Source organism: Perca fluviatilis, chromosome 20 (assembly GCF_010015445.1).
Source record: "Perca fluviatilis chromosome 20, GENO_Pfluv_1.0, whole genome shotgun sequence".
In the NCBI taxonomy this organism is placed as follows: domain Eukaryota; kingdom Metazoa; phylum Chordata; class Actinopteri; order Perciformes; family Percidae; genus Perca; species Perca fluviatilis.
Genome location: NC_053131.1, coordinates 19827784 through 19850589, shown reverse-complemented (window position 1 = coordinate 19850589; position 22806 = coordinate 19827784). Strand labels below are relative to the sequence as shown.

General features: G+C 40.2%; 2 protein-coding genes across 6 annotated transcripts in view; one reads left to right on the top strand and one right to left on the bottom strand.

The window, feature by feature from the left end:
- The window catches only part of LOC120549338 (pecanex-like protein 4), a 32132-nt gene extending 17393 nt beyond the window's left edge, over window positions 1-14739 (top strand). The window contains exons 1-11 of one of the 5 annotated variants that reach the window (XM_039786199.1): window positions 4477-4568; window positions 6888-7656; window positions 7765-7944; window positions 8111-8649; window positions 8783-8883; window positions 9277-9399; window positions 10404-10764; window positions 12285-12388; window positions 12472-13577; window positions 13705-13891; window positions 14088-14739. In XM_039786199.1, coding sequence (XP_039642133.1) covers window positions 6959-7656; window positions 7765-7944; window positions 8111-8649; window positions 8783-8883; window positions 9277-9399; window positions 10404-10764; window positions 12285-12388; window positions 12472-13577; window positions 13705-13891; window positions 14088-14339 — 3651 coding nt within the window. In that variant the 5' untranslated portion in view covers window positions 4477-4568; window positions 6888-6958 and the 3' untranslated portion in view covers window positions 14340-14739. Of the gene's footprint in view, window positions 1-360; window positions 3046-3440; window positions 3669-4476; window positions 4569-5777; window positions 5935-6887; window positions 7657-7764; window positions 7945-8110; window positions 8650-8782; window positions 8884-9276; window positions 9400-10403; window positions 10765-12284; window positions 12389-12471; window positions 13578-13704; window positions 13892-14087 lie in introns of those variants that run through there. The other 4 variants (XM_039786198.1, XM_039786197.1, XM_039786195.1 and 1 more) reach the window with 4 other exon arrangements.
- Window positions 14740-14995: 256 nt separating this feature from the next.
- dhrs7 (dehydrogenase/reductase (SDR family) member 7) lies at window positions 14996-21004 on the bottom strand. The gene is made up of 7 exons (XM_039786205.1): window positions 20758-21004; window positions 19917-20069; window positions 19636-19742; window positions 19012-19251; window positions 18606-18728; window positions 18265-18480; window positions 14996-15401 (listed from the first exon to the last, which is right to left on the bottom strand). Exons 1-7 carry the CDS (start codon window positions 20885-20887, stop codon window positions 15360-15362), a joined length of 1011 nt encoding a protein of 336 aa, XP_039642139.1. The 5' UTR covers window positions 20888-21004; the 3' UTR covers window positions 14996-15359.
- Window positions 21005-22806: the final 1802 nt, after the last annotated feature.

The window sequence follows — 22806 nt, the reverse complement described above, 5'->3', positions numbered from 1 at the left end:
GTTGTGGTCAAATATCATATGTTAAGGTATTTTAGGGCATCATATCTTGAAAGTGGTGTTTTTGTGCCTTAATGTATGAGCATCTGCATACACTTGCATATTTAATGAGGAAAAAGTCAGAACATAGGGCAATTCAAGTGCCTTTGGTTTTTTGACATGGCGATGAATAACTTTCTGTAAACATTTTTTTTTAATTAATTTAATGTTTACATATCAATAAATCACCTTTGCCACTCTTTGAATTATAGTTTTTAGGCTAATTGAAGGTTGCATGTAATGCATATCTTTCAAATGCATTCATAATGACTGTGACCTTATTTTGTTTCCACATATGTGGATCACTAACCATGGTAATCTGAGGATGAGAGGTTTTGGTGTCATTTCTGCTGCTATCCCATCCTTGGCCCCAAACAAGTGAAAAAACACCCACAGATGTAAGAGCGTGTGTGACTGGCATGCTGCTTCCATGGGGTCAAATGCATCCCCAACAAGTGGATAATCCATATTTAGCACACCTCTCTCTGGACAATAATCTGCAGTCACTCAGATAAAAATGTAATCTTGAATAAGGTCCAAAATGGATTTCAGAGATTGTCAGTTTCATCATGTTAGCCTCTTTTCGAAAAGCCCACCACAGTTTTGACTAATAGGCAAATCTCGTGTGTAACTGGAAATGAATCTACTCTACTTGATATTTATGATGTCAGTTCTGCTGAACATGTGATTATAATCCTTCCTGTCTTCCTGTCAGTTTAGTCTAGTAGTCCTGTAGTTAACAAAAACAGCAGTCTGAGCCTTAAATGAGGAGGATACAGCCTATATTATGTGATCTAAAACATTTTAATTCTGGGAACTCTAAAGACAAGGCAAACTAATAATTGTATGATTAAAAACCTGTGTGAAAAGATTTAGATAGGGCATCTGTTTCCATCAAACAACCTCGACATAAATGTTATAGCAGAGAAAGAACACCTTGCTCACCGTCATTGTGCAGACCTTTTGTTATCTTTCTCAACATCTTCTTGTAAAGTTAAATTTTTTTTTTTATTGAACTTGAGACCTGTACTTTTTTATAATACATAACCCTTAAAAAACACAACAAACATAATTAAATTGGGACCAAGGTTTGGGAAATATATGCCGAAATTGTAAACAACAGAAAAGAGTTAATTTTTACCAAGATCACCCTTCTCAAAGGACATTACTTTAAAACCATTGATGCCAGAAGCAGCAACATTTTCTGTCATGTTTCTTCCACCATCCTGAACTCTGGGCTTTATGGAGCAGTGGTGGTAATGTCACCACTAGGTGTCCTTAGAGCTCCATTAGCTCCCCCTGTACGACACCACTAATCCGTCCTCAATGAATTTACCATTTGCCCTGTAAGGAGTAGTTTATCAGTCGAAGGCGGATACCATACATGTGTGGATGCTTTAGTTTTGTGTTCCCTGCCTGTGTGGCCTTTGCTGAACATGTGAGGCAACAGCAAGCTCTAGGCAGCAAAAGTGAAAAGCTCTCCCCAAACAAGCTCCTCTAATGCATGTACTTAACTTCACTTAATTTGAGTTAATTCCCAGCATTAAGCGGGGCTAATGACTGTGCAAGTGAGTGCACTGTCATTACCTTGCTCTGTCTGACATCAAATGGCTGCTGATGGACTCACATTAAAAAAGAAAAAAAAACTCTAATGCACAGATTTGGGGGCTCAGTAAGAGCTCACTTGCAAAGGATAATTACACATTTTATATTTGTGTACAGTATGTGTAATATGGATATGTTAGAAATATAACTGTTTTAATGCAATTGTATGTCTGTGTATAGTGTTTATAGTGAGCATAACACTTCATACAGTATGTTGAAGTTTGCATATCTGTCAGTATTTTTAACGTTAAAATGACATTAGCATAAAGATTGTGAATAATTCATCAGTCCTGAGTGAACCCAGATGCACTGCTCTCTCGGTCTATCTCTCTCCCTCTCTTCGCTCCTCCATGTGAGTAGACCACATGGTTTGTAGCTGGTTTAATGGGATGGAATGTGACAGGTTATGTTTTCATCTGCCTGATATGGAGCCTGGCTCAGGCGGGAGGGGGGGGGGAAGAGGGGAAAGTGAGTTGGTCTCTACAGTTGTAGTCCGGATTCATAATTAGACATGTTTGTGCTTGTCGTGAATCAGTTATAGATGATGCTCTTTCTCCCATCCCCACTAACACACACACACACACACGGAAAAACACATGCTCTGTATGGGGCCATTACTTCTGGTCCACTAACTCTCTACATTTGCTGTGTCTGTGCATTCAGAGCACCATTAGTCCAAGACTCTGTGAATAATTGCTGAATGGACCATGTTTTCACTGCTATCAGGTTCCAGTGTTGGTTGATGTTGTGAGTGAAGTGAGAGGGATGAGGACATTTATTGATGTTTGATGCTGAAAATAATGCTGCATCTTGTGCAATGCTCATTGAAGTATTATGCGCCGAATGTGTAATGGATAAACAACATTAAACTCCACGTGCATTACTTATTTACCAGCTCTTATTAACTTAAGAAGTGCTTTGGTAAAGGTTACAATTACATCAACATCGCCACTTGACTTGGAATTGCTGTTGAAAAAAACATTTCTTCACATTTGGCTGCTGATGGCGAACAAATTCAGATAATGAAAATATAAATTATTTTGTTTTCAAAAGGTGCATATTATGTCCCAGAGTTAATTTTTCATCCCTACAAATACGTCATCTATTCAAAAACAATCTTGCTATATTGCTTCTCTTGAAATCTGTCATTAAGTTATTGTTGTTGTTTGTCATTTTCCTGTAATTTGTTTCCTGTGAGGCTCCCTAAAATAAAGAATGAATGGAGAGCGAGGAAATACAGATAAAAGAATGTAGCGAGAGTGACAATTAGAATGAAAAGGAAAAATGCTTTTATTTTGTGTAGATATTTTGCGTGAAAGCCCGCTTCACATAAGCATTAAATCTTAACTGCTTTTCATTTCTGGACTTGCCTTCACATAAGCATTAAATCTTAACTGCTTTTCATTTCTGGACTTGCGTGTGATTTATCACATTATTTCAATCACACATAGCGCGTCGCTTGGTTAAAATGATGAAAACAAGGTACGGAACCAAACAGCAGATAAATACCCAATTTTCTTGTCAATTTAACTGGAGTCAATTTTCAGAGCACCATCAGATGATCTGCTTTTTGTAGAGTGTAGGCACTTTGGTATCAGCATTTTTTATTTAATTATATCTGCATTTGTGTTTCTCCTTTAATAGCTCTTAAGTCTTTATCCAAGTTGATATTCTTCATCAGGCAGCTACAAAAAAAGGGAGCAATATTTTAAATAAAGGGTGCTATGGGAGGATTACAGGGTGCAATACATGTTGTGACTGACGGGCTTTTCTGTCATGTTTTATTGTGTCCTACACAGAGCAGAAATTGCTTTTTCAAGATGACAAGGAAACAACCTCCTGCTCACCCTTATCCCCTCAGCCTCAGTGAAGAATAACAACAACAATTTAATCTCCTTGGCGCCAGATTATTATCTTTCTTTGTGTTGATATTGTGGCCTTTTTAGTTGATCACTTTATTATCCTCCTTTTTGCCCTCTTCTAAAATAAACATTTTGGAGAGGCATAATCTTGACCACAATCACTTTCATTATATTGAAATAATAAAATACTTGTAGGATTTGCTCTTTTTGTGATAAGAACATAAAAAATACGGATTTAGAATGTAATATTAATATTTCTAATCCTATGTCAGTTTTGGAATCGACTAAGCGCATTAGATTCAGGATTTAAAGATACTGGCAAATGAGAGGTTAAATAATTATATAGTAGAAGGTGGATAAACAAGCCCTTGGGATGTGTCATTTGATGTAATTATAATTGCAAACAGGGATGGTCTTTTCATTGTTCAGTGGAAGGAGAGTTGTGGTAAAATCCTTTATTTATTGAGGGATATCTGAATTTTTCATTTTGACTGTATTCATGTAGTTTTGTCAACTTTTTATACAGTACAGTTTCTAATAAAGCTGGAAGTACAGTTAAATGTGATTCCTACTCACTCAAAAACTGACAATCAGTAATGTGTCCTTTATATGGGCCTGACTGACAGCACTGCTTTATATTATTATATTTAGTATTGACATTTTGCTTCGCTCAAAGTTATTCCCATTTAAATTAATCTTTGACCTGATGAAAAATAAATCCTTAAGCTTTTTAATGTGTTTTATGGTTACAAACCTATTTTGGAGCTTCATATTTCAAACGATGCGATGAATACCCCCCCACACACACACACACACACACACACCCTATATTTGTAGTGGCCAGTCACGAAATACCTCTAAAAAAAAATAAAAAAAGCTTATTTTCTCTCAATATTCAATGTTAGTTAAACAGACTCCAAAAAAAACACTAGATGGCCACTGAACACCTCCTGCTTCATTTTTGTTTACAAACAGCAAGTGAACGCAACAGATATGTGCCAACGTTTTTGGCAGTTCTGTATTCTCCGCGCGCCATGCGGAGGTGACCACTCACAGGGCTACAAGGTAAAGCATCGCATCTGCACGTTTATAAACCATGTGTTACTGCTGTTGTTGAACACATGATCTGATCTGAGTTTCGCTGTGTGCGCATTGATATATCACTTAGGCTAACTGTGTCGCGGTGAACTGACCGGGTTACGATTGTGTTGTTGGTCAAAATAGGTCAAAATGCTCACAAGCTCGCGGGTGGCAATTTTGTGCACCGGAGCGCGCATTGTCTGTGGCGCACATGGTCACGCTTTACCACTCTGTGTACCGTGTGTACCTGTTTTTTAGCTGTTTTATACAATCTATGGTTTTAGCCTAGTGCAGTGGTTCCCAACTTTTTCGGTCTGAGGTAGCAGTCATCGATTCCCAATGTATGTTCCAAATGTTTAACACTAAACATTATATAAAAGTGGATATTGTTACGTTTTTCATACAATTGAACTGTCAAAGGTTGGTTTGGTAAGCAATACTTCTAGCCTAGGTTACATGCTACTTGGAGTGAAGCTGAATATTTGACCATTAACGTTACTTTTTGAAGTGTTTAGCATTTACTTTTAGCTATTTATTTCTACCATCCATTAGCCTACTTTTAGCTAGCTGTTTAAACCTCTGTGCTTGCTAACTATTTTGCCTGCAACACGTGTTCAGGTGTTACAGTTGACTTAATGTTTATATGGAAATATTCTTTTAATCAAATCATAATTTCAAAATTTTCTAATTAGTTGAGCTACTACAATCTTTCCATGTATCCCCAGGGATGCAGAAGTAGGACTGGGGTGGGTAATTACCCCTGGTTGGGATCACTGCTTTACTGAACATCCAACATGCAACTGTAAATAATAATAATAATAATACATAGAAATTCTTAGTCTTAGCGTTTTTCTACGTGTGTGCACATTTGGATACAAATCGGGAATAGTATACAGCCTCATTTCCCAGATCAGCAACCTTGACCAGCCATTAGGGATTTATTTTAATGTGCTGATGGCTGTTCTCCATTGCCTCAACCTCAAAGGATTGTAAAGAATTAATAGAGAATTACATAAGAATGTATACATACATATAGGCCTAGTAGTATTATATACTAAATATATTGTCTTCCCTTATGTTTTAACAACTTGTGTGCAGGGGTGGGGTTGAGTGGTATAGGGGGCGGTGCTTATGCTTATCAAGCCAATCAGGGGACGCGCTCTTCTCTTCTCTCCACTCCTATTGGTTACAATCTGTCTGTGTATCATGCCGACGTTGCTTGGCTTTCAAGCTGTTAGCTCGCAGCTAATGTTAATGCTGGCGATTTCCGCCTGTTTGCTTATAATACTAGGTACCTATATCGTAAAAATTACACAAAGCCTATCTGCGGTTGGTTATTCTGCTGCAAACGGTAAGTTTGTCTCACAACAGTGTCACCGCAGGTTGCCAACATGCTGTTATTTACCTGTTATTTAGTAAGCAAGCTAACGGATAGTCAAGCTGAAAAGACTTCGCTAGCTAACAGTTATATAGCTAGCTAACGTAAAAAAGATGAGAACAGTCTCAAGGATGTCCAGAAAACATTTTACCTCTCGACAATTACCCGGTTTGTTTATATGAGTTGTGACTTGAAATGTCCGGGTAACGTTACTAGCTTCAGCGGATTAACCCACGTTAGCGCATCCACAAGCTATTGTTGTTTCTGTGGTGTGTTTTCATGGCAACTGCAGCTGTTGCTACTGGTTGTATGTTATTGTGTGCAATACATTATAAACCAAAGGATATTCGCGATTATTTTATTAAAACATCCACTATTAATGGAGACTTATTATATAAGTTGCTAACGACATTTCGACATATCAACTTACTCAAACCTTAACTCACTTTCAGGGATGCTTTGACAACGTTATGGTATCAGATTGATACAGAAATTAGTGCCAAAGAGTTTGGTTTTTCAGACATTTATTTTGTTTAGGAATAAAATGATATTAGCAATACAATGATCTATGGTTGTTATTATTATTATTATTATTATTATTATCTATTAGTGCTCATTACAATTGAACCTTGCAGTGACCCCTAGTATTCTGTTTATAGTATGACAGCTGTAAGAAGTGAGTTGGGAGTTCTCAGAAGTTCCAAAATCATCCAAATGCAGGCAGCAAAAATAATTGATAGTATTGTCGTTTAAAAGTTATTTTACTACTTATTCAACTTCAGTTTGTGTAATGTTACTACATGAGAGGCACAGACTGGGACTACTGTTGTATGACAATGACGATAATATATTGTATTTGGGCATCTCTAGTTTGTTTGGTAATAATTATTTCTCTATTACCTAACAGAGGTTGTGCTTTATTGCAGACGGCTTCATTGGGACCATGAATGGACACCCTCCTTCAGCTGTGTGGAGATGACCTGCCACCCCTTTGGGAATGGTCAGAATGGGGCCAGATGTGCCCCTTCTTAATGAGTACAAGCAGGAGTTCTTCTGGAAGCGCTTCCCTCAGACAGTGTTGGGGGGTCCACGCTTCAAGTTGGGCTATTGTGCTCCACCATATGTGTATGTCAATCAGGCTGTCTTGTTCTTGACACCATGGCTTTTTGGGGGCATTGGTACTCTGCTCTGCCAGCTGCAGCTGCTTCAGGAGCTCCATGCCACAGTGCTGTCTGGTATGCTTATGTTCGGGGCTGCAGCGGGTGTCCAGGGCCTGGCACTGTATGCTGCTCACAGGAGTGGCACAGTGGAGATACTAGGTGGGCCCAACATCCTGGTTGATGAAGAGGAAGTGGAATTTAACCACTGTGTCAGCCCAGAGACAGTCCGATTTATTGCCCCAGGGAAGAGGTTTGGACTCAATGTGGTGCTGCATACAATACTAGCTGGGGTGCTCTGTGGCTTTGGGACATGGTATGTGTTCCTTGGCAGACTGACTGCTCTCTATGGCAGCATTGGAGTTTCCCTGGTCGTCTTTGTCCTGAGTTGGGTGACACTATGTATAGCTGAGTATTCCCTCATCGTAAATACAGCCACAGAGACAGCCACTTTCCAGGCACAGGACACTTATGAGATCACCCCACTCACCCGGCCCCTCTACATTTTTATTTTCATTGCTGTGGACTTGGCTGAAAGGTAAGCAACAGCAACACAATAGTTTAATTAACTGAGATATCCTCATATAGAATGCTATTGTATTTACAGTACTTGCTGACATAATCTCAATATCTGGCTCTGATTTAGGTTCTCAGGCCCTGTCCCTGAGCTCCAACTGGCCAGCCAGGTTCTCCATGTGCTGTTCCTCTTCCTACCTCTGCTGTGGGCGCTAGGTATACTGCCTCCCCTGGATGCCCTGCTCCTCTGGGGCATGGAGCAGGCCCTCGTGTTTGGCTTAGGAGGCTCGCCCATGTCCAGCAACCTCAGGTATATTGAAAGAATAGTGTTTTTTACAGCAGCAATTTGAGCAAAACACATATGTTATGTGGGAAACTAGTTCTCATCAGGTTCTAATAATCCTATTGAAATGACAAGTTTGACAGTAGCCTGTGTATCATCAGCCCTAACTTATTGTGTGTACGCTGTCCCACAGGCTGCTGTTAATGTTTGGGATATCTGCCGGCGTGGCTGTGTGTAATTACTTCATCCCGTCAACACTGGGTGTGGTTCTCTTTTCCATCTCTACGGGATTTCTGCTGAGCCTGGACCTCAGCCAAGTTGGCACACTCTGCAGAGGTCCCAGGGCAGCGTTTGGGGGCCGTGGATTTCGCAGAGGGGGGTCGCCACCTCCTCCTCCCAGTAATTTTGGCTGGAATCTGGGCTGCAGGGAGCTGCTGCTATATTTGAGCCTGTTTCTGGTGGCAATGGCAGAGGCAGGGCTATTGCATCACTTCCTTGGTTTAACTCAGTCCCAGAGCTTGGTTACGGGACCCCAGGCTCCTGTTAGTTACCTCCTCCTCGTACTCTTCTGCCTCTGCTGGGCTCTCAGAGAGATCCAGGGGGCCTATGTATTTGGGGGGGTGTTCCTCAATCCCCTGTACCCTAAAGGCATGTCCAGTGTGCAGACCTTTAAGCAGAGGAACAGAGGATTATACATTGCTGCAGCAATCCGAAGAGTCCTTCTTCATCTTGGTGAGTTTGTTATAATGTGTATTTCAAGTCGGATGTTCTCCAATCTTAACATCTCTCTCAGGTTTGAAAACCGCAGTGCTCTGTATGTTAATGTGTTTTTGACCTGCACTTAACTGTGTGTTTTACTTCACAGTGTCTCCATTTGCAATGATTGCTTTCCTGTCTATGGACAAATCTCTGCAGCTGCTTCACAGGGCTTCCCTCAGTGTGGGATTCACACGAGCCTTTAGAGTGGTAGGGTCACACTCACTCTTGCTCACAGTCTAATGTGAAGATAAAATGAAGAAAATATTTATTACAATAAAGACTTTCTTTTTATAGTAACTACAGGCAGATTTCCAGCACAAATCACAGATCTTTTTTTTAAATAAAACTGAAAGGTATGACAATTAAGCACATCGCACACTGATGGCACGGCCTTCGGGAGCAATTTGGGGTTCAGTTTTTGCCCAAAGACACTTAAACATGCAGACTGGAGGAGCCAGGGATCAAACCACCAATCTACTGATTAGTGGACAACCCGCTCCATCTCCTGAGCCACAGTGTTTTTTCTTCTTAAAAATTAACATGTGATTAATAATTAAGTATTTTGCTTGATTTTTATGCCTGTGCTTTGTTGCTGTACAGGTGTGGCAGAATTCAGAGGATGCGCTGCTGCAAATGGTAGTGGTGGTCTTGGTGCAGCTTGCAGCTGGAAACAAAATGCTGCCAGGGTGGGACAACCTGGGTACTGGAGTTCAGCTTCTTCTGGTGAGGTCAACATTAATATTTCCCTTATTTCCACCCCACATTGGGTCCTTCTACATTGTATATCATATCTGCAGGCTTAAATCTAACCTAAACAGTGCCACCACTACCACTACGATTGTTTTACAAGCTGTGAACAATTCAATTTCAATTTTATTTATAGTATCAAATCACAACAATAGTTATCTCTTTACAGATAGAGTAGGTCTAGACCACACTCTATAATTTACAAAGACCCAACACTTCCAGTAATTCCCCATGCTAAACTGTTAACATGCATGAGATACCAATATTTGTCTGAAGCATTTAGCCCATAATGGGACCATCTTGTCAAAACTTAAACATGACAAATCATCAATGGTACTGATAACTTTTTTTCACTTTTTTTCCAACATATTGCACTTTTTTTCAGATTAGTACAGAGCCTTAATGATAAAATATATTTATTATTAGGTACACCTACACAGTTTCTTATGTAATCCAATACAACAGATCAGATCACAAATTTAGGACAATGTAAAAATGAGAGGTGTGATAATTCAACTATATTTTATTATTTTTATTACTTAGGTCATAGGTGGTTGTGTTGTACTGGACTGTTATTGTATTAAAATGTTTCCAATATTTTTACCTTCCTTTTGTTTGGAAATGGGGGGCACAACTTTAGAAACACCTAAATATAACACAGTCCAGTTCAACACCACAGCAAACTACCACCTCAATAATAAAGATATAGTTAAAGTGTAATACCTCTCTGACAGTGCCAATCATAACGGCACATTATTGTCCTGGCAAAGGTAGAATTTATGAATGAGCTGTTGTAATAGATTGCATTCGATTTGGTCAGTGGATATTGAAAAAGAAAAAAGTAACTAAAAAACAAAAAATGAATGAAGCACACAAATCACTCAAACAAACCTTATATTACACAGACATCAGCTGATAAGACCTGATGCTGGCTCAGTAGATCAGTGCTCTTCATGTTTGCCTGTGTGTTACTGATCCAGGTGGGCCTCCTGATTGACAGACTGACCCAGTTCCTCGCCAAGCTAAAGTTCACCCTGACTGTGTTGGTGACATCTTGGACAGAGAAGAAGCAGCGCCGTCAGTCGGCTGGAACCCTCTTGGCTCTGAATGCCTCCCTATGCCCACTGCTGCTGGTGGTCGTGACCCTGTCTGCCCTGCTCTCTGCCCCTCTGCTGCCCCTCTTCACCTTGCCTATCTTCCTGGTGGGGTTCCCCAGACCTCAGCGCAGTTGGCCAGGCCCCGTAGGTACCGCCTGTCCTTGCCCGGACTCAATCTTCTACCAGCAGATGAGCGGAAGTTTGGCCACTGCTTTGAGGACGGCCTTTGCAAGAGGGTCACTGGGTTAGTTGTCCATGCTTGATGTCTTCTGTCTGTAGTGTCTTCCTTTTTCAAGTGTTACACTGTTAAGTAAACACTGTTTATTAGTTTAGTTTTCTATTAATGTGATCTGCAAATCTATCAGAATAATCCATTCCAGTCCAATCCAGTGTTCATTATAATCAGATCTAAATAATGCCGCAAATTATTGTTTTTATTATAAAAAAAAACGTTTTGTTTGACCAATCAGTTAATAGCTCACAAATGTTTGGTATTATAATAATAATAATAATAATAATAATAATTAACTGAAATTTATTAATTATTAAAATATATTATTATTTAACTTGCCAATTGATTCATTAAAAGCTACAGAACAATCTCTAAAATTAAATAACTCAGTGTGGCTTCAATTTTTATTTTGCTTTCAGTTACATAATTTTTCTTTGCTGATTTTATTTACAGTATACACCAGTGCACACACCGAGCTCCAACAAGATTGAAACATTTTATTTACTTATTTTTACTACAATGTGTTTTGACATTAACTATAGTTGCAGTGACTGAACTTTCCTATGGGTCAAGTACAGACAGTATGCAGATCTAAGAGCATTGAACCATCACCTCATATGCTTTAATACTAAGAGGAATTGCTGGCAGTAATGTGAGCTTGCATGATCCAGTTGAGCTTCCTGTGAAGTGACCCAGAAAAAATAGCTCTGATCTGTATTCATTACATCCAAATGTTTCCACACCATTAACCGTGTAATACTCCAAACGGAGCTGCTGCTAGGATTTTGTTCTGTGCTCGATCAGGAGGGGGCAAGAGAAAACATGGTGCAAGTAGAGAATCATTATTTATGGATTCATGATTCAAAACTGAATAAAGCTGCTGAGATGATGTCATCACTCAATCTTGTTTTTTTTTTTTGTGAGCTTGGGGTGCTGTAGCTGTGATGTATAATTCAGAATAAGCTCTTTTTAGGTTGATGCTCACAGTCTAAGGATGGCAGTTTGTAGTGTTCTCTTGCTTTGCTCACACTGGGGGCCGTGGAGCAGTGAGTGGGGAAAGGAGTCTGCCCAGCTTGTCCCTTCCCATCATGAGGTAGCGGCTGGGACTATTCTGAGATGTCGTTATGGGACGTGGCATTATTCTTGAGCCAAGCAAGCACCAGTCAACTTAAAACAAAAGCCTCCATCACCTTGCCATTTCTGCTCAGACGTCTATCTTCTGAGACTAATGGAAAGCCAAGGTTAAGAAAAGATGTAATATTTAGATCTCTGTGCAGTCAGCCAGTTAAAACAGTATCATGACCTTCCTGTACAACTGTGATGGCACGTGTCTCCCTGTAGCTCATCCAGTAGCCATGTTATCCACATAGTCAGCAGAGGTACGCACAGCTGATGGAAAATGGAAGATTTGTGCCCCATGTACATATAGTTTGTGTTTCTCTACCTTATTGCCCTCAATGTACAGATCACATCTCTTTACAAGTTAAAGCATGGATGACTGATGATTCTTCTCCCCCCCCCTCCCCTTGTAGGTTCTTTAGCTCCAGGCTCTCATTTTCTTGGGCGCTTTCAGGACCGTATGGTTTGGATAATGATCCTGGAGAGAGGATATGGCTACTGTACAGTGAACATTAAGGTACTGCATCTGTTCATTTGTCTATTTAGAATCACTGCAGTCATTTACAGAAATATTACATCGTGCTGTGTGGTTTGTTACAGGGTCTGGAGCTGCAGGAGACATCTTGCCACACAGTGGAGGCACGGAGGGTTGATGAGGTGTTTGAGGCTGCTTTTGAGCGGCCTGAGCGGCTTGGTTTCACCCAGGGTTTTAACCTGCACTGGGGGAATGCCCTCACTCCTTGTGCTGCCCTTGCAGTGCAAGTCTACTCTGATGCCCGAAATGTGCTCTCTGGCATCATTGACTCTCATGACAACCTGAGGAAACTTCAGGATGACTTTCTGAAAGCACTGATCTGGTTGCTCCTCCGATACTGTGTGCAGAAGCATAAAGGATTTCTATGGAGCAGTGAAGAAGGGCCTGGGGTTGGAGGCAGGAAGTCCCAGTCTTCCCAGTTGGCCCAGACCACTTGTAACCAGCTACCTGAGGCTGTGATTGTGGAATCCAATGTGTCTTCGCTCAGGTTCAGACAGGACAGCTCCAGTTTGACCTCCTTTGGGGATTGGTCAGATGAGGATGACTTATTTGGACCTCAACCAGCCAGGCGGACAGTGGCATTAGTGACAGCAGAGGCCCAGCCTGGACATGCAGTGCTGCAGACAGGGGCCTCTCTGCCAGGCTCTGTGGAGATGGACAGTCTTTTTGAAAATATGGCTCTCTCTGCCCTGCAACCACTGCAGCCTCTGGGTCTGGGCATCGGGATGCCAGCAGTGGATAAAGGCTGTAACCCAGAGGTCTTCAGAGAGAGTGCCGGCGCTCTCCCTCAGCTAAACTTCAGCTGCCCCCAGTCGGAGGTGTTCAACCTACCAACAGGGTGGAGGACTGCGCCTTTGCTACCATCCCGCTTGCTGCAGCTCAGGCCTTTGTTTCCTGAGGACTGGTTTCGGTTCACCTTAGGGCAGTTTGGGCCTGCTGTGCAGGGCGAGACCTCGGAGGACATGACCAAAGCCCTGAAGGAGGATGAAGCCTTGAAAGAGCTGCACGCACAGGTTGCACTTTCATGTCTCATCTCACTGGGGGCAGAGTCTGCCTTCACCAGTCCCAGTTACGTCTACAGACTCTATTGTGGAGATATACCATGGACAGAAGGACTCGAATGGCTCTCCTCTAGTAAAGAACTTTACCATCTCGCGCTTAGGGCTTTCAGGTAAAATTGGCAGATTGGTTAGAGTTTCTTGGTTTTGGTAACTGATCACTAGATCAGAATTATTCATGCCAGAAAAAAAAAAGTGTATTTAATTGAATTCTGCCTCTATGGTTTTGTTCGCCTTCAGGTTCAGTTTCAAGCTGCTGTTTGATCAAGCAAGTCTAGGGCCCATGGAGTCCCCTGAGGAATTGTTCAGCACCTTGGAGGAATATGAAAGGGACTGGTACATTGGCCTGGTGACGGAGAAAGGCTGGCACGACAGTGTCCTTCAGGAGAAACCCTTCCTATTCGCTCTTGGACACGACCTTGCTATGGTAATTACATGCACCAGTCCTTATAACATCCTGCCTAAGCTACAAAATATAAAACTACATCTGTTGATACCTTGCATACAACTTATTCATATTCAGTCATTAGAATAAAATTGAGGGTATTTAAAATTGCAATTTAGAGCAAATCTCAGTGAAATGTGTGTATTACTTTTGCATGATTGACTGTCCTTGTCCACAGGGGACCTACACAGGGCGAGTCCTGTCCCTGCAGGAACAGCTGGTGCAAGTAGGCCGTCTGAATGGAGAAGGGGTGCGAGGCCAGTGGGCAAACCTTTCCTGGGAGCTCCTGTATGCTACTAATGATGACGAGGAGCGTTACAGCATCCAGGCTCACCCTTTCATGCTAAGAAACCTAACTGTCCAGGCAGCTGATCCCCCTCTAGGATACCCCATTTACTCCTCAGCCCCCCTTCACTTCCCCTGTCTCTGACCTGTGGCTTCTTCTGCCCCTTCTGCTGAACATACTCTGGGGAGGGAGTAGTATGCTTTTAAGTTGGTACTACCACAGCAAATTGTCCTTTTTCAAAGTTAATGGGTATTTGGAAATTCATGGGGAAACTACAGCAAAGCACCACAGAGGAAGAAGCAGTGACATCATCACTGTACAAGTTGTAAAATTACGTTAACACATTTTAACTGACAATGTGGACTACCTCCTAGAACAGCACATGAAAGAAGAAAAAAATCCCTGATACAGGTTCCCACCGAAGCACAAACGTCTTGTGGTTTATTAAAGTTTGTACTTAAAGGAAGTGAATTAATTTGCTCACCTTCCCTCTAGATGACATCTGCTGAATACCTCTGGTTTTATTGTACTTTTCAGGTGACTCTCACAAAAACAGGACAAGAATTGTAATGTTTTGTTAAGATATCAAGGATGTGCCTTGGGTTTTGCGGTATATGTAAGGTGTTTAGTGCTATTGCTTTGTTTACAGTTCAATTGTTTACAATTTAGACTGAAGAATTTGTCCATATTCTCTTGTACATATTGTTGATTTTTATATGTTTACCTGTATTTACTTATAATTAAATAGCTTGGCAAAGCAGTTTTGTTGTGTCACTAAACAAACTTGACAGGGAAGAAAATTGATCCAAACTAAATTTTATTAGGCATTCAAAAGGTTAGTGCTAGTGCTACATTACATGGACTCCGTAATCCTCATGTTATCAATTCATGCAGGTTTACAGCCAGAAGTTAATATAATCTGAAGATGCTCCTTACATTGAAAAAAATTAAACATTAAAACATAGGATTAACTCTACATTAGAGATGAGAGTATAATGAAATGTGTACCAATTTTTTATTTATTTTTTAAATCAGACCCTGAGAGCTCTGAGCTTTTAAAGCAGTTGTGTCAAAGACACCCATATTTTGCAGGAAAAGCCATATCACTTTCCTTGACGAACAGCAGGAATGCACTAAATGTGTTTCCCCTTGACAATGTGACTCTCAGGAGGTCTTGGGCTTAGTGAAATATGCAGAGTCCGCATCCTGCAAAAGAAAGGGCTGGCTGTTAGCAATGTTAGACTACTACTGTAGTTTAGCATTTTTATTCCAACATAAACTATCTCTACATGTACTGCTTCCTGGTGACATTTGTAAATCTGGAGTTATTGTGTGGCGGTCACAAGTAGGGATTTTAATCAATTTATGGAAATGTGGGGGTTATGTGCCCATACTGTATTTATCCTGTAATTTACAGATAGAGACAGACTTTTTAATATGTCATAAGCAGGCCTAATTGTAAACCCTTCTAAAAGAAATGAAATCACAATCGATTAACCCTCTGAAGACTAAGCCCTTTGTTCATCAACAGAACGATCTTTGAAGACAAACGCATACATTTGCCAAATAAATCCATCAATTAGTCAAATACATACAATGTGACATGAGGTGAGTAAGCTAGCTAGCTAGCAAGTTAACTAATGGGGAAAGGTACTTTAGCACAGTGAGCTGTTTGCTTCAAACTTGGGGTTTAAAGAGAACTCACTTATAAAATAAAGTAAAGAAATATTTTACAATAAAGAATGAATGGAAATACATTAAAACTCCTCAATTAGCATGCTCAATCAAGCTACATCCCACATAACAGCTTGCTACATGTTAAGAAGTTATTAATTATTAATTAATTACTTTTCTGTGATGGAGGAGTGTGCTGCTGAACACAGTGCATGGTTACAATTCAATTGAATGTGAATACTTTCAAACAAAACATGCTAAAAGACCTGGTATTGCTGTTTTATATTTATATATATTTACATTTTCCCCCACAAATAAAAGGTTTAAAAAGGTACGATTTCTATATTGAAATTGTGCAACATTTTAAAAATTCCCAAGCTTAACTTGCCTTTCCAGCAATGTACCCACCCTTTGCAACCCTAGTCAAGCATGACTGTGACATTGCCTTAACCCAGTGTGTTTTCACTGTTTAGGAATACTGTGTAGAAGTGAGAAGTTTTTTTTTTTTTTGGTCTCAAAATGTTACGTCACAGACCTTCCTGAGAGAGAGCATGTGACGCTCCAGTGTCTGGCCAGTTGGAACATGACCTTTCTTCCCAGCCCTCAGCTGTCATTGTCTAACAGAGGCCAACAGGCACACTGGTCAGTCAGTCAGCACCACAGGGAAGTAGTCATGCTCACTGTCATACCCCGGCCACCGTCTTCTTCTTATTAGACTCAAGCAAGGTCAGTAACAGCTGAGGCCCCCCCAGCTGTTAAGACACAGCTCTGTATAGTGTCTGCCATGTTCTGCTTTTTTCAGGTATTTTAAGTCCTTTGACACCGTGACAATCCGCTGGTCCCAGGTCTAACAGAGCAAGGTCAACTATACAGAATGCAATAGCAAGGCCAAACATACAGAAACAACAAACTAGCCCCATCACATGTGAGCTCTTTTGACTAAAGTGAGCCTTTTTGTCTAAATTTGACCAGGTGTACATACATCTTAAATATAGAAATTATTGTTTTAGTAGTACAGGGGACGTTTAAAAAGTCCTGTACACCCATACAGGTGTTTCCACTCATTTTGGCTCAATACATTTAGTGACCTAGAAAATTTCCAGTATAGCTACCCCCAACTTTGAAACAATAGTTCTGACTGGAGCTTCCTGGAGTCTCCCCTGGTTGCCAGGCAACTGCTCACAACCAAGAAATAGTCCATCACATAACCCCTCCCTAGGGCTGGGTACCGAATTCAATGCGTTTTAGGCCCCGACCGAATTGCCTCCTTAGTATCGAGTATCGAAAAATGCCTCATCATTCAATACCAAATTATACATATCAATACCTAGGGAGTAAATCGCATTTGTGTCAGTGAGCCAATAAACTGCAGCATGCTTCTACCAAGATCTAATAATGCTGCTGATTGGCTGTCTGACATTACACGTCGTAGAGGCATGCAGGAAAAACTACGTTACGCACAGAGAAGGGCTCACTTAGTAGGAGCTGAAAAAAAAAGAAGGTTTGTGCCGTAATGTTGTAATTTCTTTTTGTTAAAATGTATTTTCTGAAATTGTTATCGAAACAATTATCGTCCAGGGACTGGTATCGAACTCACAGTATTGGTACTGGTATTGAAAATATTGGGTTTTCGTGCGGGTTAAACCAGATATAACCTGTTTATTAAAACTTCACAGGTGTTAGTAGGCTGTTACCTTTGGACAGAGCCTGGTTAGCTGTTCCTCACTGTTTCCGGTCTTTGTGCTAAACTTATCTGTGGCCGGCTACAGCTACATATTTACCAGACAGACATGTCAATGTTCTGATCCAATTCTCAGCAAGAAAGCACACTAGTTTGACAAAAATATGCAAGAATGTACAGCTGCAGCCTGGAGCCTCCCGTCTGGTGCCGTCGGACTTCTACTTTTTAAAATAAAAGCTTGCATCTGGTCCGCTATGCCTTTGTACTTCGGTGTTTTGGGTGTTTAAGTATGTAATAATAGGTTTTAAATATGCAAGCATTTCCATTATATTCTAAGATGGTGGCATGGTAGTTTATTTGAAAGTTTTATGAATTGTGTGTATTACTTACTTATGAAAGCCTGTAAGTGCGCCTCATGCTGAGGGTGCCATAATCTCACGTGAGCCTGGTTTTTGTAATTATTATAAAGCAAATAATGTCCCCGTCTAAATGTCGGCCGGTAAAGGAAGAAATTGCCAGGGACAATTGTTTGTCCCAGTCCGCCCCTGCACATAACAGTGGAAATGGGCGACCATATCAGCAATTTAAGAAAACATTGCGATATTTGATTTTAGGTGGGCCGCCTTGATGATAAATATAGCCTATGCCTTAGTTGAATACGCAGTATATTGACTTTGTACGCATAGATTTCCTGAAAGGAGATGATATACATACCAGACCAGCTTTGAAATTCTGCACCCTTTTTCGTCCCAACATGTTTGTGATGAACCAGGCAAATGTGGGAGCGTACTGCCAGGCGTAGTAAAACAGGAGAAAGGGCTGCTGTGCAATCCACATTTCCTTGACACCATTGGAAATTCCCACCAGCATTAAACGCACACAGCGACTTGTTGGCATCTTGTGCTCCTGGTTACCAGCTGCTGCCACAGGCTAAGGTAATGGAAGGAAAACGGGTTACTGAAAACATACTACTGAAATAGCTAATCTCATATCACAAAAAAATACCATACAGGTAAAATTGCTATGTTCTAAATCTACAGCTCTATTACCAATACCTTGTTCAGTTCCTCTGTGAAGGCATTTTGGACAATCTGTGACTGCACCGGCCCTGGACACACTGTGCTGATGAGTATGTTTGGAAAGTCAGTCATCTCAGTCCGAAGGGAATTAAAGAAGCCCTATAGAAAATACAGTAATAATCAGCAACAGGACTTCCATGGGCCTTGACAGCTAATCACTTGTAAAGTTATTTATTTCACAAAGTAATAAAAGTTAAGAGATCCAGATAATCCAGACCTGCTTCGTGATAAAAATAAGCATTCCTGTGAAATATTAAGTCAACAACTTGTTGGCAAACACTGTCTGAGGACACTAGAGAAATGAAATCAGAGAAAACAAACACAATGGTGTGTGGCTATTGTAGCTATGATCCAAACAGTTAACTATCTGTATTCCCTTCACCTGAAGAGCATGTTTGCTGGCAGAGTATCCCGTTGCCAGGGGTGCCCCAGCAAGGCCGACTACGCTGCTGACAGTCACAATGCTCCCAGTGCCTTGCTGCGTCATGTGAGGCAGCACCTGCTTGGAGATGGAGACCGTACCCAGGAAGTTGAGCTCCATCAAGGCCTGATACACATCAACACTGGTCTCTAAGCACAGAGAGCGCTGGCTTCGGCCGCCATTGTTAATTAAGACATCAATCTGAAAAGGAAAAGTGTACAAAACTTACAATGCATGGACAGAATATGTTGGCCTGGTCAGTTTGATCTGTACATAGTATATGAAAAGAGAACAGTAAAGTGAAATGTTTACGGCCTGAATATGGTGTCCTTCAAACAAGGCAAAACGGGTGTCTATTATGTAATTGAAAACCAGAAACTTAAATATTGTGACAGAGTTTTTTGTTTTGTTTATTTTATACATTAATTTAAGGAACATCATAACGATACCACCCACTAAAAATAACATATTAGAGTAATCTGCATTTCCACACGATTAAGTTGTTGATCAAATAGAAATGTTCTTGTTGCAATGAAACCAATGATGAGAACATTGTATTATAAAAATCAATTGCAGTGGCCTTACATGTCCAAAGTACTGAATCGCTGCTTTTGTTTTTTCCTCGTGCGATGTCCTGTCCAACAAATCAAGTGGAAGAACACGAATATCTTCATCCCGGAGGTCGGAGCACTCTATAGGAATATGAAGGTACAATTGCAAAGTATTAACAATATTATTACTGTGTTGTACTGCAGTGTTGCACCTGCACCGACAAAGTTCAAGAGTTTAAGTGAGTGGATTTTATTTAGGCTTTCTTTTGGCCAGGCCATACAATAATAGTTTGCACATTTTTTTTTTTATCTCACCTAAACAGCAACGTTTCACCCTATTTAGCTCATCCTCGCGTCGAGCAGACAGGATGAGACGTGACCCACACCTTGCTAGCTGGTGGGCCAGCTCCTCTCCAATACCACTGGAGGCTCCTGTGACCCACACCACCAGCCCTTTCAGCTTATTCTCTAGTAAACAAAAAAACAAGTCATGTCATATGCTGGGTCTGAGACATCTCTATGTCAACATGAGCCTCCCTTTAAAAATGGTTTTTTTTGTATTATATATTTTGCTATAATAACTCCCGGGAAGCAAAAGTCATATCTAGCTAACAAAACACAGCTTATACGATATATATAAATCAAAAATGTGATAGGGTTTTGTTGTGTGTTGACAGTGGTGGAAAATAACATTTACTTTTTTGTCACTTTATTCTTCCACTGCATTTCAGACGAACAATATTGTACCTTTTATTCCACTACATTTATTTGACAGCTATAGTAATTATTTACTGTGAAGACTTTTTTTCATGCAAAACTGACACTGCATTTCTAAAATGGTAAATTCTATATAAATAGTTAAAACTCGGTCCAACTTGACCACAACAGAAAAATGCTTTCACTAGCAATTTTAGCCACGGTTGACACAATCTGGATTTTTGAGGCGATATTGATTATTAAATTGAGATTTGGCAGAAACAAACTTTAGACCATTCACAGGATCACGGATCAAACGTGAACGCTAGCTAATTATATTGTTAACGATTTACTTTGATCTTATAAGGGCTTATCGGGGAATACAAACATTGTCAATGACTGTCCCCGTTTTATCGTCTGGGATACATTCCCTTGTCTGAGAATAAGAAACCTGACTCACCTGGCCTGTGTCCTAACAGACTTGCCCACAGCAGAGTGAAGTCTGCATCCGCGAAAATAAAACACAGCAAGTGAAGAAGTAAATAAAGTGATATAAAACAACACAGTGCAGATACAATGCAACAGTCCATTTGTTGAAGATGAATGAATAGATTTATGATGATGAAGTTTAGTAGCTACTACTAGCCAGCCAAAACAAAACTGCAGCTAAAGGATATCGACGTCACTTCCGCTAGGATGTTTTCAAAATCAAAGCTCGGCGCATGTCAATTTTGGAAGATGCACCAGCTGAACATGGAGATAAATGAACATTAATGGTGTGAAGGTAGTAGGCTACCATATACTTTTTTCTTTAACTTTGATCAACAAATGATTATAAGGGTGATTATCGAGGTACTATACATTTTAGTCTATTTTGTCACCACTTTAAATCATAACTTGATTAACCTTTGAGAAGAGTCTGGAGCAAAAATTAGCTGCTGGGATCCAATTAACACGCTCACTCTTCCCCTCTCTGTACACTCCTGTGCTGGAATATTCCCCATAATTTAGGAATATACATCATGTAAGCACAACTTAATCTGAAATAAACTGCTTAAATTAGATTTAGGTCCTTTTTAATTTCTAATGTTATTGTGCTTTAGTAATTCATATTTCCATTCATTTAAAATGGTTTTACTATATACTGGTAATGCAGGTTTACCACTCAATCAATTAATCAATCAATCAATCAATCAATCAATTAGTCAGTCGATCCATCGATACTTGGTTGGTCAGTTCAGTCAGTCTACCTGCTTTTAATTTTGCAACAGTTCTCAATATTCCTTCCTTCTTGAGGTTGTAGAAGCTGTCCTTTTTTTCTCTGTGGTAATTGTCAGCTTTTTGCAACAATGAACTTTCACCGCAACAGATTACACAGTGTTACACAGCAACTTGTTGGTTCTCTAAAAGCTGTTTCAAAACTAAATTCTCTTTCAGAACAGAGATGGAAAACCAAAATAAGCCAAGCTTCCCCTCACTATGTTAAAATGTGCAGCAGTGCAATACAAAAATACACAAACCATCACAAGACCAAGAGAGAGAGATGGAAAAATGTGTCCATGGCCTCTAATGTTGCAATAATGCAGGTCAACCGAGAATAAAAAGCTGAAAAAAAGGTGGCCGTGACAGTGGACTCTACAGCAGAATCCTGAATATTATTATTATTACATAAGGCATATTTGGACATAAAACATTAAGTCTGCAAAGTGCCAGTTGTTTCATATCCATTACCAGACAATAGTGTTTCTTAGCATCAAGGATATAGACTCCTGTATTGTGTATTTGTTGTTGAAACAGGCTGCATCCAGCCTATACTGTGGCAGGTTTTATGCAGTGTGGGCTTGCAAAATCCTAATCCAAATTCTGAACACCGCTAGAACAATAACATGGTAATTAATAACATTGCTTGTTAGCACCTACCATTGAGAACACTTAAGTCATATCCTCTGTAATTTTTCTGGGAATCTGAGGGTTTAGCAACCAAGGAGAGTTTTCATTCTAAAATCAAACACTTACACTGATGGTTAATTTACAGACTGTATATAGCCTATATAGATGCCATATACTTAAATTTCAACATCTAAGGCCAAAAAAACAAAACAAGGGAAGGTTAGGCAATATCTTATATAGGGGACCCTTCTTTTTCCATATTACAACATACATATATTAAACTGATCATTACATCATACACACATTACTTGTATGTGAAAAATATATACATTTTGATTCATTCAATCCTTTAAATCCATCCCATATGCAAACTCTGCCTAATCAAGAAATCCATTATATGACAGAAGAGCATACTTATACCACATCACTGTGGATGCAAGATATATTTTTACCAATCCAATTACAGATCTGTCACATGATGTGCAGGCTATTTATCTGATTTTGTAGCCCATGTTCTTGATTACGTATACCTCTTGTTGCAGCTTGAGCAGCCACAACTCCACAGGGATGATGTAATGTTTTTGAGTACGAAACCTGCAACATCCGGGTCCTGTCGCTG